We start from the raw sequence: 16,858 nt of genomic DNA on the forward strand, positions 1-16,858 counted from the left end.
TTTTGCAAAAGGTTGCACCCATCAGCAGTAGAGAAGCTTTAGAAAATTGTATTTAGATGTAGCTTAATTAATGCATTCCAGTCTGAAAAAACATGTATCACACCCTGGCTACTTTGCATTATGTCATTAGGGATGTCATTTGATATGTCATACCTGAAATAATATGTCAGGTCATAAGCAGTGCATGGCGAGGGTACAAGTGATAGCCAGGGCCAGTGGAATAATGCAGGCAATTATGCAGCAGGTCCGTAGATAGAGGTCAGTGAGGGAACAAGTGTGGAGTCCAAACACTCCTTCCATTCAGAGGATTTCTTCCCCCAAGAGAAGGTTTGGGTTGACAGATCGCAGCTACGGAGGTTTCCTTTGTACCTAAGATTGATCACTTTTAAAGGGGAGGGATGGCAGATTGAATGCTCTCTCTCAGAAAGGATTCTTGATTTTTCTCTGTCTGCCCCCTCAAAATATCTTATCTACTTCTATCGCCCCACCCCCTCAAACTATCCCATCTACTTCTATATCTCCACCCCCACAAACTATCCCATCGACTAGATCGCTCCACCCCCTCAAACTATCATATCTACTTGATCGCTCCATCCCCTCTAACTCTCCTATCTATTTGATCTCCCCACCTCCTCAAACTATCCTATCTACTTTATCTCCTCACCCCCTCCAACTATCCTATCTACTTGATCGCTCCACCCCCTCTAACTCTCCTATCTATTTGATCTCCCCACCTCCTCAAACTATCCTATCTACTTTATCTCCTCACCCCCTCCAACTATCCTATCTAGTTGATCGCTCCACCCCCTCAAACTGTCCTATCTACTTGATTGCTCCACCCCCTCAAACTTTCCTATCTACTTGATCTCTCCACCCCCTCAAACTGTCCTATCTACTTGATCGCTCCACCCCCTCAAACTTTCCTATCTACTTGATCTCTCCACCCTCTCAAACTATCCTATCTACTTGATCTCTCCACCCTCTCAAACTATCCTATCTACTTGATCTCTCCACCCTCTCAAACTATCCTATCTACTTGATCCCTCCACCCCCTCAAACTGTCCTATCTATTTGATCTCTCCACCCCCTCAAACTATCATATCTAGTTGATCTCTCCCCCCTCTCAAACTATCCTACCCACTTGATCTCTCCACCCGATTAAACTATCCCATCTACTTCGATCTCTCCACCCCCTCAAACTACCCTATCTACTTCTATTGCTCCATCCCCTCAAACTCTCCTATCTACTTGATCTCTCCACCTCCTCAAACTCTCCTATCTACTTGATCTCTCCCCTCTCTCAAACTCTCCCATCTACTTGATCTCTCCCCCTCTCAAACTCCCCTATCTACTTGATCTCTCCACCCGATTAAACTATCCCATCTACTTCGATCCCTCCACCCCCTCAAACTATCCTATCTACTTCTATCTCTCCACCTCCTCCAACTATCCTATCTACTTCTATCTCTCCACCCCCTCAAACTACCCTATCTAGTTCTATCTCTCCACCTCCTCAAACTATCCTATCTACTTCTATCTATCCACCTCCTCAAACTATCCTATCTACTTGATCGCTCCACCCCCTCAAACTATCCTATCTACTTCTATCTCTCCACCCCCTCAAACTACCCTATCTACTTCTATCTCTCCACCTCCTCAAACTATCCTATCTACTTGATCTCTCCCCTCTCTCAAACTCTCCTATCTACTTGATCTCTCCCCTCTCAAACTCCCCTATCTACTTGATCTCTCCACCCGATTAAACTATCCCATCTACTTCGATCTCTCCACCCCCTCAAACTATCCTATCTACTTCTATCTATCCACCTCCTCAAACTATCATATCTACTTGATCGCTCCACCCCCTCAAACTATCCTATCTACTTCTATCTCTCCACCCCCTCAAACTACCCTATCTACTTCCATCGCTCCACCTCCTCAAACTATCCTATCTACTTGATCTCTCCACCTCCTCAAACTCTCCTATCTACTTCGATCTCTCCACCATCTCAAACTATCCCATCTACTTCGATCTCTCCACCCCCTCAAACTATCCTTTCTACTTGACCGCTCCACCCCTCAAACTATCCTATCTACTTCTATCGCTCCACCCCCTCAAACTCTCATATCTACTTGATCTATCCACCTCCTCAAACTATCCTATCGACTTCTATCTATCCACCTCCTCAAACTATCCTATCTACTTGATCGCTCCACCCCCTCAAACTATCCTATGTACTTCTATCTCTCCACCCCCTCAAACTACCCTATCTACTTCTATCTCTCCACCTCCTCAAACTATCCTATCTACTTGATCTCTCCACCTCCTCAAACTCTCCTATCTACTTGATCTCTCCCCTCTCTCAAACTCTCCTATCTACTTGATCTCTCCCCCTCACAAACTCCCCTATCTAGTTGATCTCTCCACCCGATTAAACTATCCCATCTACTTCGATCTCTCCACCCTCTCAAACTATTCTATCTACTTCTATCTCTCCACCTCCTCAAACTATCCTATCTACTTGATCGCTCCACCCCCTCAAACTATCCTATCTACTTGATCTCTCCACCTCCTCAAACTCTCCTATCTACTTGATCTCTCCCCTCTCTCAAACTCTCCTATCTACTTGATCTCTCCCCCTCACAAACTCCCCTATCTACTTGATCTCTCCACCCGATTAAACTATCCCATCTACTTCGATCTCTCCACCCCCTCAAACTATCCTATCTACTTCTATCTATCCACCTCCTCAAACTATCCTATCTACTTGATCGCTCCACCCCCTCAAACTATCCCATCTACTTCAATCTCTCCACCACCTCAAACTATCCCATCTACTTCGATATCTCCACCCCCTCAAACTATCCTTTCTACTTGACCGCTCCACCCCTCAAACTATCCTATCTACTTCTATCGCTCCACCCCCTCAAACTCTCATATCTACTTGATCTCTCCACCTCCTCAAACTATCCTATCTACTTCTATCTATCCACCTCCTCAAACTATCCTATCTACTTGATCGCTCCACCCCCTCAAACTATCCTATCTACTTCTCTCTCCACCCCCTCAAACTACCCTATCTACTTCTATCTCTCCACCTCCTCAAACTATCCTATCTACTTGATCTCTCCCCTCTCTCAAACTCTCCTATCTACTTGATCTCTCCCCCTCTCAAACTATCCTATCTACTTGATCTCTCCCCCTCTCAAACTCCCCTATCTACTTGATCTCTCCACCCCCTCAAACTATATCTATTTGATCTCTCTCCCTCAAACTATCCTATCAATGATCTCTCCCCCTCTCAAACTCCCCTATCTACTTGATCTCTCCACCCCCTCAAACTCTATCTACTTGATCTCTCTCCCTCAAACTATCCTATCTACTTGATCTCTCCCCTCTCAAACTCTCCTATCTACTTGATCTCTTCCCTCTCAAACTCCCCTATCTACTTGATCTCTCCCCTCTCAAACTCCCCTATGTACTTGATCGCTCCACCCCCTCAAACTATCCTATCTACTTCTATCTCTCCACCCCCTCAAACTACCCTATCTACTTCTATCTCTCCACCTCCTCAAACTATCCTATCTACTTGATCTCTCCCCTCTCTCAAACTCTCCTATCTACTTGATCTCTCCCCCTCTCAAACTATCCTATCTACTTGATCTCTCCCCCTCTCAAACTCCCCTATCTACTTGATCTCTCCACCCCCTCAAACTATATCTATTTGATCTCTCTCCCTCAAACTATCCTATCAATGATCTCTCCCCCTCTCAAACTCCCCTATCTACTTGATCTCTCCACCCGATTAAACTATCCCATCTACTTCGATCTCTCCTCCCCCTCAAACTACCCTATCTACTTCTATCTCTCCACCTCCTCAAACTATCCTATCTACTTCTATCTCTCCACCTCCTCAAACTCTCCTATCTACTTGATCTCTCCCCCCTCTCAAACTATCCCATCTACTTCGATCTCTCCACCACCTCAAACTATCCCATCTACTTCGATATCTCCACCCCCTCAAACTATCCTTTCTACTTGACCGCTCCACCCCTCAAACTATCCTATCTACTTCTATCGCTCCACCCCTCAAACTCTCATATCTACTTGATCTCTCCACCACCTCAAACTCTCATATCTACTTGATCACTCTCCCTCTCAAACTTTCCTATCTCCTTGATCTCTCCCCCCTACTTGATCTCTCCCCTCTCTCAAAATATCCTATCTACTTGATCTCTCCACCCCCTCAAAATATCCTATCTAAGTCTATCGCTTCACCCCCTCAAACTATCTCATCTACTTCTATGCCTCCACCCCCCCAAACTATCCTATCTACTTTATCTCTCCACCCCCTCCAACTATCCTATCTACTTGATCTCTCCACCCCCTCCAACTATCCTATCTACTTGATCTCTCCCCCTCAAACTATCCTATCTACTTGATCTCTCCCCCTCTCAAACTCCCCTATCTACTTGATCTCTCCCCCATCTCAAACTATCCTATCTACGTTATCTATCCCCCTCTCAAACTATCCTAGCTACTTTATCTCTCCAGCCCCTCAAAATATCCTATCTACGTCTATCGCTTCACCCCCTCAAACTATCTTATCTACTTCTATCCCTCCATCCCTCAAACTATCCGATCTACTTGATCTCTCCACCCTCTCAAACTATCCCGTTTACTTTATCTCTCCACCCCCTCAAACTATCCTATCTACTCTATCTCTCCACCACCTCAAACTATCTTATCTAGTTTATCTCTCCACCACCTCAAACTATCCTATCTACTTCTATCAGGCTCAGCGGACAGACTCCTCTCAAGAGTCTGGGGCCCCCGGACGTAGGGGCCCAAAGAAGAGCTCTGCTTCCTCTGAGGGCATGGCTGAAGAAGCAAGTGCACCTCCACAGGCTGACACCCCTCTCCGCCGGAGCCGCACCCCTAACCTCAGCCACATCCCTGGTGTCTTGAAGGAGCACAGCATGCCCAAGGTATGAGCTCATGGGAGAATCTGGGGCACTCACTGGATGCGTCTTGTAATCTTGTGTGAGCTTAGCGTGAGGATTGGGGATACATGGAGATGCGAGGAGGACTACAGACTGCTCGCGTGTGGTGCAGTCATGGCGGTGTGAGTGGGACCACAGACTTCTCTTGTGTGGTGCAGTCATGGCCTGCTGGGGCAAGCAAGTATGAGGGACTCCGAGCATAATTTTCCAAAGTTGTGTTTTCAAGGGATGGTGGATTGATGTTTGAGGTGGGTGGCTACATTCCTCCTAAGGTACAGCGTCATGGTTGCAGAAGTGAATGCAGGTGCTAGGTGGCAACGGTGCAGAATTCACTGAGTTTCCCTTTTCTACCTACACTCTTACTGATGTCTGTGGGCCCTCATGACCAGGAGAGTCTCAGTGTATTTCATGGTTATGTAGGAAACGGGAGATTTGAATCTCTGTCTGATAGTGGAGGAACATTAATAGTAATTCTAAATCAATTCTCCCCATACCACCAGTCTTCCAAGATGGACCTAGGCAGTTAGGATGCACAGAAGATATGTGTTTTGATGACTTCAGCTTCTGCAGTATCTGACAGAGGGGCATGGCATCTTTTGCAGTCCCTGCAGCAGAATGTGAATAGGCAACTTGCACACGCGCTGCAAGAGGGGCGTGGCCTCCTATTGCAGCCCCTGCACCAGAAAGGGACGAGCGTGGGTTCTGCATCTGAGGTGCAGAGCAAAGGGACGTGCCGGAGTTCTGCATTTGGGGTGCAGAGCAGTGGGACGAGTGGGAATTCTGCAGTGGGATAAGTGTACATTCTGTATATGGGGGGCAGTGCAATGGGACAAGCGTGGGTTCTGCATCTGGGTTGCAGTGCAATGGGACGAGCGTGGGTTCTGCATCTGGGTTGCAGTGCAATGGGACGAGCGTAGGTTCTGCATCTGAGGTGCAGACCAACGGGGGAGCGTGGGTTCTGCAGTGGAATGAGCGTAGGCTCTGTATCTGGGAGGCAGTGCAATGGGACGAGCGTGGGTTCTGCATCTGAGGTGCAGAGCAATGGAACAAGCGTGGGTTCTGCAGTGATATGAGTGTAGGTTCTGTATCTGGAGGGCAGTACTGTGGGATGGGACGAGCATGGGTTCTGCTTCTGGGTTGCAGTGCAATGGGACGAGCGTGGATTCTGCATCTGGTGTGCAGAGCAGTGGGACGAGAGGGAATTCTGCAGTGGGATGAGTGTAGGTTCTGTATCTGAGAGGCAGTGCAATGGGACGAGCGTGGGTTCCACACCTGGGGTGCAGAGCAATGGATGAGTGTTGATTCTGCATCTGAGGTGCAGAGCAATGGGTCGAGTGTGAATTATGCAGTGGGATGAGCATAGGTTCTGTATCTAGGGGGCAGTGCAGGGGGACGCGCGTGGGTTCTGCATCTGGGGTGCAGAGCAATGGAACAAACTTAGGTTCTGTATCAAGGGGACAGTGCAATGGGACAAGCATGGAATTTGCATCTGAGGTGCAGAGCAATGGGACGTGCTTGAGATCTGCATTTGGGGTGCAGAGCAGTGGGACGAGCGGGAATTCTGCAGTGGGATGAGCGTACAGTCTGTATCTGGGGGCAGTGCAATGGGACAAATGTGGGTTCTGTATCTGAGGTGCAGAGCAATGGGACATGCTTGGGTTCTGCAGTGGGATGAGTGTAGGTACTGTATCTGTGGAGCAGTGCAATGAGACGAGCATGGGTTCTGCATCTGGGTTGTAGTGCAATGGGACAAGTGTGGGTTCTGCATCTGCGGTGCAAAGCAGTGGGACGAGCAGGAATTCTGCAGTGGGATGAGAGTACAGTCTGTATCTGGGGGCAGTGCAATGGGACAAATGTGGGTACTGTATCCGTGGTGCAGAGCAATGGGATGAGCGTGGGTTCTCCATCTGGGGTGCAGAGCAATGGGACATGCTTGGGTTCTGCATCTGGGGTGCAGAGCAATGGAACGAACACAAGTTCTGCAGTGGGATAAGCGTAGGTTCTGTATCTGAGGTGCAGAGCAATGGGACGAGTGTGGGTTCTACATCTGAGGTGCATGGTAATGGGACAAGCGTGGGTTCTGCACCTGGGTTGCAGTGCAATGGGACGAGCGTGGGTTCTACACCTGAGATGCATACCCATGGGACGAGTGTGGGTTCTGCATCTGCGGTGCAGAGCAGGGGGACGAACAGGAATTCTTCAGTGGGGTGAGAGTTGAGTCTGTATCTGGGGGGCAGTGCAATGGGACGAGTGGTGGTTCAGAGCAATGAGACGAGTGGGGGTTCTGCATCTGAGATGCAGAGCAATGGGACAAGCGTGGGTTCTGCATCTGGGATGCAGAGCAATGGGATGAGCATGGGTTCTGCATCTAGGATTCAGTGCAATGGACGAGCGTGGGTTCTGCATCTGAGGTGCAGAGCAATGGGATGTGCATGAGTTCTGTATCTGAGGTGAGTAGCAGGAATTCTGCTTTGGGATGAGTGTAGGTTCTGTATCTAGGGAGCAATGTAATGGGACTAGCGTGGGTTCTGCATCTGAGGTGCAGAGCAATGGACGTTCGTGAGTTCTGCATGTGGGGTGCAGAGCAGTGGGACCAGCTGGAATTCTGCAGTATGATGAGCGTACGTTCCCTTCCAGGGTTTCCTCATCAATAGTCATAAACACTGAATATTCCCGCTCGCGCACGAGGAGCCCAGAATATATAAAAAATATAAATGAAAACATCGGTAAGACACTCACAGTCTACATATATTATTTTTTAACAAACCAATACAGCCTCCAAGAAAAAACCAAGGCTAACCAATGCTCTAGAAATCTGCTTTTGCAACAATAGATTGAAGAAAACAGGAGGGCAAGGAGACACTTGAACTCTCTTTAATGGACAGTAGATAGTTGCCCTGCAAAACAGCAGGCATTGTGGGCCCATAGGCTGCATTGAAAACTCAACAGCATAGAAAAGGAAAGCAATTGCAAGCATAACCTGCCACTGGGCCTTTAAGGCAGCCATGACTCCTCCCCCCCCCCACCCCCAGCTACCCATCATGCCTTAGGGGTGACCATTGGGTCAGTTCTTCTTTCCGGCTCCTTCAATCAGGATCCTGGATCTTCAGCTCTGTAATTTTTTTGGCTTTTTGTCATAAAAGTTTCCTTTTATTGCTGCTAACTCCTCTTCATTCGACATTTTTCACCTGTTGAAGTAAGGAGTTACCCTTTTCTGACACAATTTTTGCCTTTTTCTTTCAGATTATGCCTTCTCTTTGTGATTCTTGCACTTCCTGTGGCAAAAAGAAGGCCAAAACAGATTCCCATTCAGTGTTTATTCTCTATCTTCCTTAAACCTGCCAACTCTGCAAGAATCTTTCTAGATGCACTCTCAAGGAGAGCGAGAAAGAATCCACCTTTATGACCTCTTAGAGAAAAAGAAATCTACTACCTCCAGAGGCATATCTCCAGTGAGGCACAAGAAGAAGAGACCCAGGTCGACTTCTAAGAGGAAGGTCCCGGTCTGTTCTTTGGCATCGAAAATGCCTCCAACAATGAAAAGATCGGCTGTGAGAGTCTCTCTGTCTACGAGACTGCTGTGGAAAGTGTCGGAACATCGCTCGTCATCGAAGGCTTCTCAGGGAAATAGAGGTACGTCTACCCATCGACCTCATACATCGACATCAGGGAAATAGAGGTACGTCTACCCATCGACGTCGGATCAACCAACTCTGTTGCCATCAACCCGGCGACGGTCAACGTCGAGGAGTCTATCTCTGTCGGTGCTGACTCATCTCCCACCTTCGAGGTATCGTTGTCCATTCTTGCCGTCGCTAAGGCGCTCAATGTTGAGGTGAAGTTTTCAGTCAACGTCAAGACCTTGATCCACTCTGATGTCCTCCCGAAAAGGTTTGACATCCAAAGGACGATCTCCGACACTGTCTCCCCACACGACGTCGAGACATCAGTCTCCGTTGGCCAAGTAAATCCCAACATCGAAGCACCAGTCTCTGTGGGAGGGGCATCACTCGACGTCGAAGCAGAAAACTAACTTGACATCAACACTTCAGTCTCCATCTATGACTCATCCCCGACCTCGAGAACTAGAACTCCATCAGTGTCTTCTCATCCAGAGGTCTTGGTGGCGCATAGCATCGACGTTGAGGCACTCCTCTTTCGACGTTGACGCACCGATCACCATCGATAAGTCAATCTCAGTCTACCCGTTTAATGTCGATGGGGCGCTCAGTGTCCTCAATCTCGCAGACAAGATTGCCTCAGGTTTCTCTTGACGTCGAGAATCTCCATTTCACTTGTCTCCTGAACGGCAGGTATGGAAGAGGGCACCACAGGCTATTTTTCCTCCTGCACAGCGGGAGGAGAGGCAGAGATCTTCTGCCGTCCATCTCTCCCAAATGGCTCCATCCAGTACACCATTGGCAGAGATCTGCTACTATGCAAGCCCAACAACCTTTGGACCACTCTAGCCCTCTCCACAGATCACCTCTGGCTCATTTGGTGCAGACGGTGGACCTTTCTCCTACCACTCCTTCCAGGGCTCGACAACGTGCCCGGACTCAAACTCCATCCCCACGACAGAGGTCCCCTTCACATAGCCACCGTAAAAGGCGTAGAACACCTTCATGGTCATCTTCTTCTACACACTCTTCAAAAATAAACTATTCTCCCACGTTAACTAATAGTCCACCCTCCAGAACATCTCCAGTGGGTGGCATCATTACATTTCACGAGGTACTTGTGAGGGGAATGCATAAATTAAACATTTAGTTGTCCACTCCTCAAACATCAGTTTCGGTCAGCTTTGAAACTCTGCACCAGAGATCAGCAACAAGACCATTACCGCCTATGGTTCCGGGTCTTTTACAACCGGTTATGGATACTTTCCTCACCCCAGTGTTCCTCAGAACAGCTCCTTAGAGGATTCTAAAAAGTATAAACTGCCAGAGCAAGAACCTCTATTCCTGAGAACGGATCCCCCCCCCCCCAGACTCTCTTATCATTGCTACTGTGAAAAAGACTCCTGGCCTCCTCTTCAACGGTATCTCCAGACAAGGAGAGCAGAGTGCAGGACTAATGGGGTAGGAACGCTTGTGGTCCTGCAGCTGCATCATTAAAGGTATCTTGCGTTTCAGCCCTTTAGGGGCATTATGATAGGGCTGTCTGGAACTCCTTAGAGCGTTTCAAGGACAGCCTTACCAAGGAGAATCGCCAGGATTTTGGAGATATTCTTTAGGAAGGAGGTATAGTGGTGAACCTAAAGATCCTTGTGGCAGCAGATGGGGCGTCTCTGGCTGAACACACTCTTACGCACATGGCATTTATGCTTGAAGATCTTCCTGGTTACGACTCACTGCCCTGAAACGGGAGGCCCAACAGCACATTTTGAACCTCCCTTTTTCAGGGAGCTCCCTCTGTGACTCGCATACGGACGAGGAAATGGCCAGGATAAAATCTGAATTGGATACTCTAAAGGCGGTGGGTCTGAAGAAGAAGAAAGAATTCCATCGCAGATACAAGCCTTACGACTGCAGGCCATTCCATCAGAGGGTTCAAACCTGCCAATGGTCTCAAAGACAGCATCAACAGACCTAAATGCACTACCAGGCGTCTACCCTCACGTGGTAGAGGCACACCGCGTCAACCCTCCTCCACCAACAAGAATGCAACAAAACAATGAGCAGCGCTTCCCGTTGCCCACTCCAGTAAGGACAAGTATTGCCTACCATGTACAAGAGTGGCACAGCATTACAAAAGATCAATGGGTACTGAATATACTGCAAAATGAATATGCTCTATTTTTTCGCCTTTCACCTCAGGCCGCTCCTCCAGTAAAAACAAGTTGTCACCACTGTCAGTCACGGTTACAGCAAAAGGTAACCACTCTCCTACAAAAATCTGCCATAGAGGAAGTCTCCCACCCCCCACCCCCACCACTCCCAGTGAGGAAAATGAGTCTACTCAAGATACTTTCTAGTGCAAAACATGGGTTGGAAAGCGAGGACAGTCCTATATTCGAGCTTCGCATGCTCAACAAATCCATCCCAAGAGAAAAATGTCATATGCTGGCTCTCCATCAAATATATCCTCATCTCTAGCAAGGAGACTGGATGTTCTCGATAGATCTTCAGGATCAGTATTTCCATGTTCCAGTCACTTTACGCCACCGGAAGTTCCGGCGCTTCATGGTAGGGACCAAGCACTACCAGTACAAAGTCCTCCTGTTCGGCTTAAAGTCAGCCCCTCGAGTGGTCACCAAGTGCATGGCCGTAGTAACGGCTGCTCTACATCGCCAGGGACTGTTTATCTATCCATACCTTGACGATTGGCTCCTGAAGAGCTCATCTCCTCAGAGTGTGAAAGACCACTATCAAGTCTGTCTAGGGTTATTGCAGCGGCTGGGCCTTCAGGTCATTCTAGAGAAATCCGTTAATCAACCTACTCAAAGAATACCTTACCTGGGTGCTACACTAGACAAGCACAGGAAGAGGGTATCCTAAGGAGGAGAGACTATTACCTATCAATCACTCTGAAATGCAATCATCTTCTTCAAGCTCATCATCCCTCTGTCGGGCAGGTCGCTTCGCTCCTGGGGTCGATGGTGTCTTGCATTTTCTTAGTTCCCAATGCCAGGCTGAGGATTTGGCCTCTACAGCAGGATCTGGAGGAAAATAGGATCAGAAAACCGCTCGATGGGACAACAGGATTCTGCTTTCTCAAGCTGCGAGATCATCCATCCCATGGCGGACTCAATGGGAAAAATCTTCTGGTGGGAACTCCCTTCCACCAGACTCCTCCAACACAGTCTCTGATCACAGACACCTCCCTTCAGGGTTGGGAAGCACACATGGGCCCTCTGCAGACTCTGGCCCATGGTTGACCAAGTAAAAGGCATATCACATCAACATGCCGGAGCTACGGGCAGTGCATCTAGCCCTCAAGACCTTCTACCCTTCCATACAGTCCAAGCCCATATTGGTCTAGACGGACAACACGATTACTGTGTACTATCTAAACAAACAGGGAGGTACCCGCTCTTGCCTCTGTACTTGGAGGCTCAGGCGATCTGGCGTTGGCTTCCAGCCAGACAACTGTCAATCACGGCAGTCCATCTGCCAGGAGATCAAAATGCTCAAGCAGATTCCCTAAGTTGTCACTTCGAAGATCAATAAGACTGGGTTCTGCACAACTAGTTGGTGGCAGACATTTTCCAAGAATGGGGCCATCCAAGCATCGATCGCTTCGCAGACGACTCAAGCAAACAAGCATTTGCAATGCAATAGGTCTCGCATTTATGCGAGTTTGAGCTATTGACATTTCAAATTACATGCCTTTTACTTTTGTTTTTAAAGCATAAATAAAAGGCCTTTTAATTTACAATGCCAATAGCTTAAACTTGCATAAATGCGAGACCGATTGCATTTCAGATGCTTGTTTATGTTCTGGGAGGGCACGGAGGGACAGGGACTGCTACTTAAATAAGAATCTGTAAAGTCCGCTGGATTGTTTTACTTGGCAATTCTGTCACAGTTTGCTTTAATAATCATCTAGGAATTGTTTTGAAACTCTAATAAACGTGTAGGTATTTATTTGCTGTTTTATGTCTACATTTTAAAAGGGGAAAAAGTGAGCTTTTGCTAACTTTCCAAACTGTTTAATAAGCATTCACTCGAAAATGCATATTACTACAGGAAATTGTAATCAGATGGCAATCTTACTTAGCAAATTATGTGGTTCTGCGTGTAGTTTCAAATGTTCCCCCTGATGTAAAAATGTGGCTAATGCACAGCAGAAAATACATTTCCACAGATTTAACGTGGCCTAAAGTAACAGCTTAGTTTTGTTCTTTAGTTTGTTCGTTCAAGGTCAGGCACTGACACGCATCCTTGGTTTATGATGATTGTGTGAACTGCGTGAAAAGGAGAAAGATCCACAGCCACCCCTAACAACCGTTTAAGTGTAACGAGTCGGGATGCGTGTTCCGCAGATAAGGGTTTCCAAGTGAAGACCGCGCCAAATACTGTACGTGTTATAGTGGTCGCCTCCAGCATACTGAAACTACGCGGATAACGTATTTCCCAATTACGACACGTGGTGTACATGATCCGCTACAATATAGTCCAAACAACTGAATCAGAAAATATAAACTAGAAGCAAAACAACAACGAAAATACACTTGCCAACCACCGATACATAGATATAAGATGCATGCAGTGATTGCACTCAACTGTTCCTATTTGAAGCAGCGACTTTGAATGTGAAATAGAGACGGGCAACAATGTTGCGAGAGGGTTGCAACTTAAATTACAGACAAACTCACAAACACTGAAGATTATAACACGCCTCTGTGTAACTCCGTGTAATCGAGTGCACGTGTCAACATTAATGACCAGCTAGAGCCTCCACAGCGGGTGCCGGAGCTCGAAGCCCACAGCATTGTTCATAGAGCGGAAGAAACAAACCAGCCTGGTCCCGAGCAGGCCGGAAAAAACCCTTTCCTTAACTCAGCCCCTCTAACGCCATTCGAACCCCAGAGTTGGGAGGCCGTACTAAACGCCCACGGCTATCATCCACCTCGCACAGCAAAGATTGTGCGCATGAAAAGAAAAACATCACCCTGCAGGTTACACACCGACTCTTTCATTAGCAGTCACCAATCTAGTAATGGTTTACATCCGTTTTTTAACTCTGCTTAGTTATGTTCTAACATTATAAAGCCTATCAAAAATATTTTTAGCTGTCTCGCACGGGAGGGGTGGGGTTCAATAAGTTGGCTGTTTCTGCACTGGACTCTGGCATACTGCTCCCAGAAATGGAAATAAAAGCTTGCAGGTTTTGTGTGTTTATCATACAATGGCAGAGGAAAGCCAACACTGCCACACATCTCACTGCTGTCAAACAAGCACGCGCCGCCACCCCTGGTAATGAGTGTGCCTATTCGGAGCACTGCAGGAAGACAACATATAAAGAGAAAGTCTGGAAAGCAATGTTGCAAAGAGTGGGCGCAACATAAATCATAGCAGTGAATTGAAATGCCATTTAAGAGTTTAATGTGAATGCAAGAGGTGGCAGTGATGCTATGGATGCCAATGAGAGATGCTGCAGCAGGTGGGGGAGGGGGACAGAGAGAAAGGGGGCAGCTATGGTTGACATTTTGACATTTCCACCATACCTTCATGGGTAGGCTCGGGGTCCGGAGTGAGAAAGATGTCGTCTAGCTCGCGGAGACAGAGCCACTCCCCATCCATGGACACTCTGAATTCGCAGAGATACATGGGCTCCATTGCAGCCTGCGTGATCTTGTCTGTCAAGGGGGTTGGTATGTCACTTTGAGGCGTCCGGGCCGACATGATGACCCCGCTGGCACAACAACAACAAAACACAATTCTAAAGAGAAGCCATCTAAAATACAACGTACAAATACCTCACCGTGTAAGATGGCGACAAATTAATATCTTTGGAAAAGGGGTTCCGAATATCAAAGGACACTGGTAGTCTCCCCCTCCCTGTCCATAAAATCTAACACTGCTTTCACCAGCCGTACAACAAGCTATTCATCCCCATCTAGCGCCATAAAGCAAACCTGTCTCCTGGACGATGGGCTCTGCCTCAGGGCGAAAGAAGATCCTGCTAGCTGGAAAAAACAAGCATCGATCTCTTAGCTTTATGGGGCTATGTGTCTCTAATTAGCGTGGAACACATGGCCCCATAAAGATAAGAAAGTGCTTTGCGACAGCAGCAAAGCAGAGGACCCAGTCCGGATCGGAGGCGAAAGGGCGTCAACAAAAAACCCTCACTTCCAATGGCAGGCCACCGTTTAGCATAAAGTGTGACACCAACCAATGGAAATGAGGGGTGGGGCTTCAACTCCCTTTCTGAAAAATCCACAAAACGCCAAGCAAGACCTAAAAATGCCAAGTCTTTGTGTCATGGTTTTACCGGCCAGTGTCGAAAGGGAATGCCTTTTCGATCAACTGGTATGGGGACTTTGTACACTTTTCCTCCTCTGCCTCTCATCCCGAAGGTCATAGCTAAGCTCTCCCACTACAAAATGAGGGTGATACTGTTAGCACCAGACTGGCCACGACAGTGGTGGTACCCAGACCTTCTACATCTCTCGGAGTGTCCACCCAGGAGGCTGTCATGCAGGCCTGCTGTCCAAAATGAATGGGAGAATCCTTCATCCCAACCTTCCCTCGCTGAACTAAGCAGCATGGCTCCTGAGGTCCCCTAGTATGTACACCTCCTAGATCTTCCTCAGGACTGCATGAACATTTAGAAGGAATCTTGAAGGCCTTCTACTAGGCATTCTTATGCTTTTAAATGGAAAAAGTTCTATATGTGGTTTGTGCAAAAGGGTTTCCAGCCTACCCAAGGGCAAAAGGAGGTAATTCTTCCCAATCTCCTACACTTGGCCAAGTCAGATTCAAAATTTGCTTCCATAAAAGTACACCTTGCTGCCATTACGGCATACTCAGCCATCTTTCTTTCAGCTTCAGGTTGTTAAGGATTTTCTACAGGGGTTAAAGAAAGTTGTCCCCCCACCCCCTCGCCCCCGTTCTTCCTCCCTCCCCTCACTGGGAGCTCAGTCTGGTTCTTTCCAAGCTCATGGATCCCCCTTTAAGCCAATTCACAAGACGACCCTGCAACAGCTTACATGGAAAGCCGCCTTCTTGGTGGCAATCACTTCCGCTTGTAGGTCGAGTGAGATTTAGTCTCTCTGCTCTAAGGAACCGTACACGGTTTTCCACCACAACAGGGTAGTTCTGAGAACCCACCCTTCCTTCTTTCCAAAGGTGGTGTCTTATTTTCATATTAACCAATCCAACTCACTACTTCATTTCTTTCCCAATCCCTCCACGCCAGCTGAGAGGTCTCTACATTCTTTAGACCTAAAAAGAGTCTTAAAATTGTACCTAGACCAGTCTAAGGCTATTAGGAAGTCTGATCAATTGTTTGTAAACTATGGTTCCATCAGAGCAGGTTTCCCAGCCTCCAAACGTTCCATCTCCAGATAGATAGTGTCCTGTATCAAGCTGGCCTACCCGTCTTCTACCAAGCCTCATTCCAGTAGGGAAAAGGCAGCTACGGTGGCTTTTCTGTACAATGTACTGATTGCTGAGATCTGCAAGGCAGCCACTTGGGAGTCAGTATATATGTTCATGAGACATTACTGCCTCAACTCTGATGCTAGAGCAGACACTCAAGTAGACCAGGCCTCCTTGTGAAGTTTATTTCAATGCTGAATTCAGCTCCTATTGTTTCTTGTCATTTACCTGCAGGAGTAGAGGATGGGCTTGCTATTCTATTCAGTGCTTATGACTATTGATGAGGATCCCCTGGTAGACAAGGATAAGTTACTTACCTGTAATCCTGGTTCTCTTCCAGGGGTAACCTTATCAAAGTCATAAGCAACCCATCCACTTCCCCGGGCAAATGATACATTATTACGTCATCTCTTTGTGCCCTGACCCTCGGGTCTCCGCAAAGAACAACTGACCTAACTGTCGCCCCTAAGGCATGATGGGAATCTGGGGGTCATGGCTGTCTTAAAAGCACAGTGCCAGTTTATGCTTGCAATTGCTTTCATTTTCTCTGTGGTTGAGTTTTCAATGCAGCCTATGGGCTAACCATGCCTGCTGTTTTGCAGGGCAACTATTACTGTCCATTAAAGAGAGTTCAAGTGTCTCCTTTTTCTCCTGTTTTCTTCAATCTATTGTTGCAAAGGTAGATATCTAGAGCATTGGTTAGCCTCGTTTTTTTCTTGTAAGCTACATTGTTTTGTGAAAAAATAATATATGCCTATATATAGAACTCTGTGTGTGTGTGTGTGTATATATATAAATATAAATAT

At 47.3% G+C, this 16,858-nt stretch overlaps 1 protein-coding gene across 2 annotated transcripts in view; it reads left to right on the forward strand.

The window, feature by feature from the left end:
• The window catches only part of MDC1 (mediator of DNA damage checkpoint 1), a 174,678-nt gene that overhangs the window by 131,046 nt on the left and 26,774 nt on the right, over nt 1–16,858 (forward strand). For both annotated transcript variants that reach the window (XM_086920828.1, XM_086920829.1), the window contains one exon: nt 4,798–4,989. In XM_086920828.1, coding sequence (XP_086776954.1) covers nt 4,798–4,989 — 192 coding nt within the window. The remainder of the gene's footprint in view (nt 1–4,797; nt 4,990–16,858) is intronic.

The sequence above is a fragment of the Lissotriton vulgaris genome, chromosome 5 (assembly GCF_964263255.1).
Source record: "Lissotriton vulgaris chromosome 5, aLisVul1.2, whole genome shotgun sequence".
Lineage (NCBI taxonomy): Eukaryota > Metazoa > Chordata > Amphibia > Caudata > Salamandridae > Lissotriton > Lissotriton vulgaris.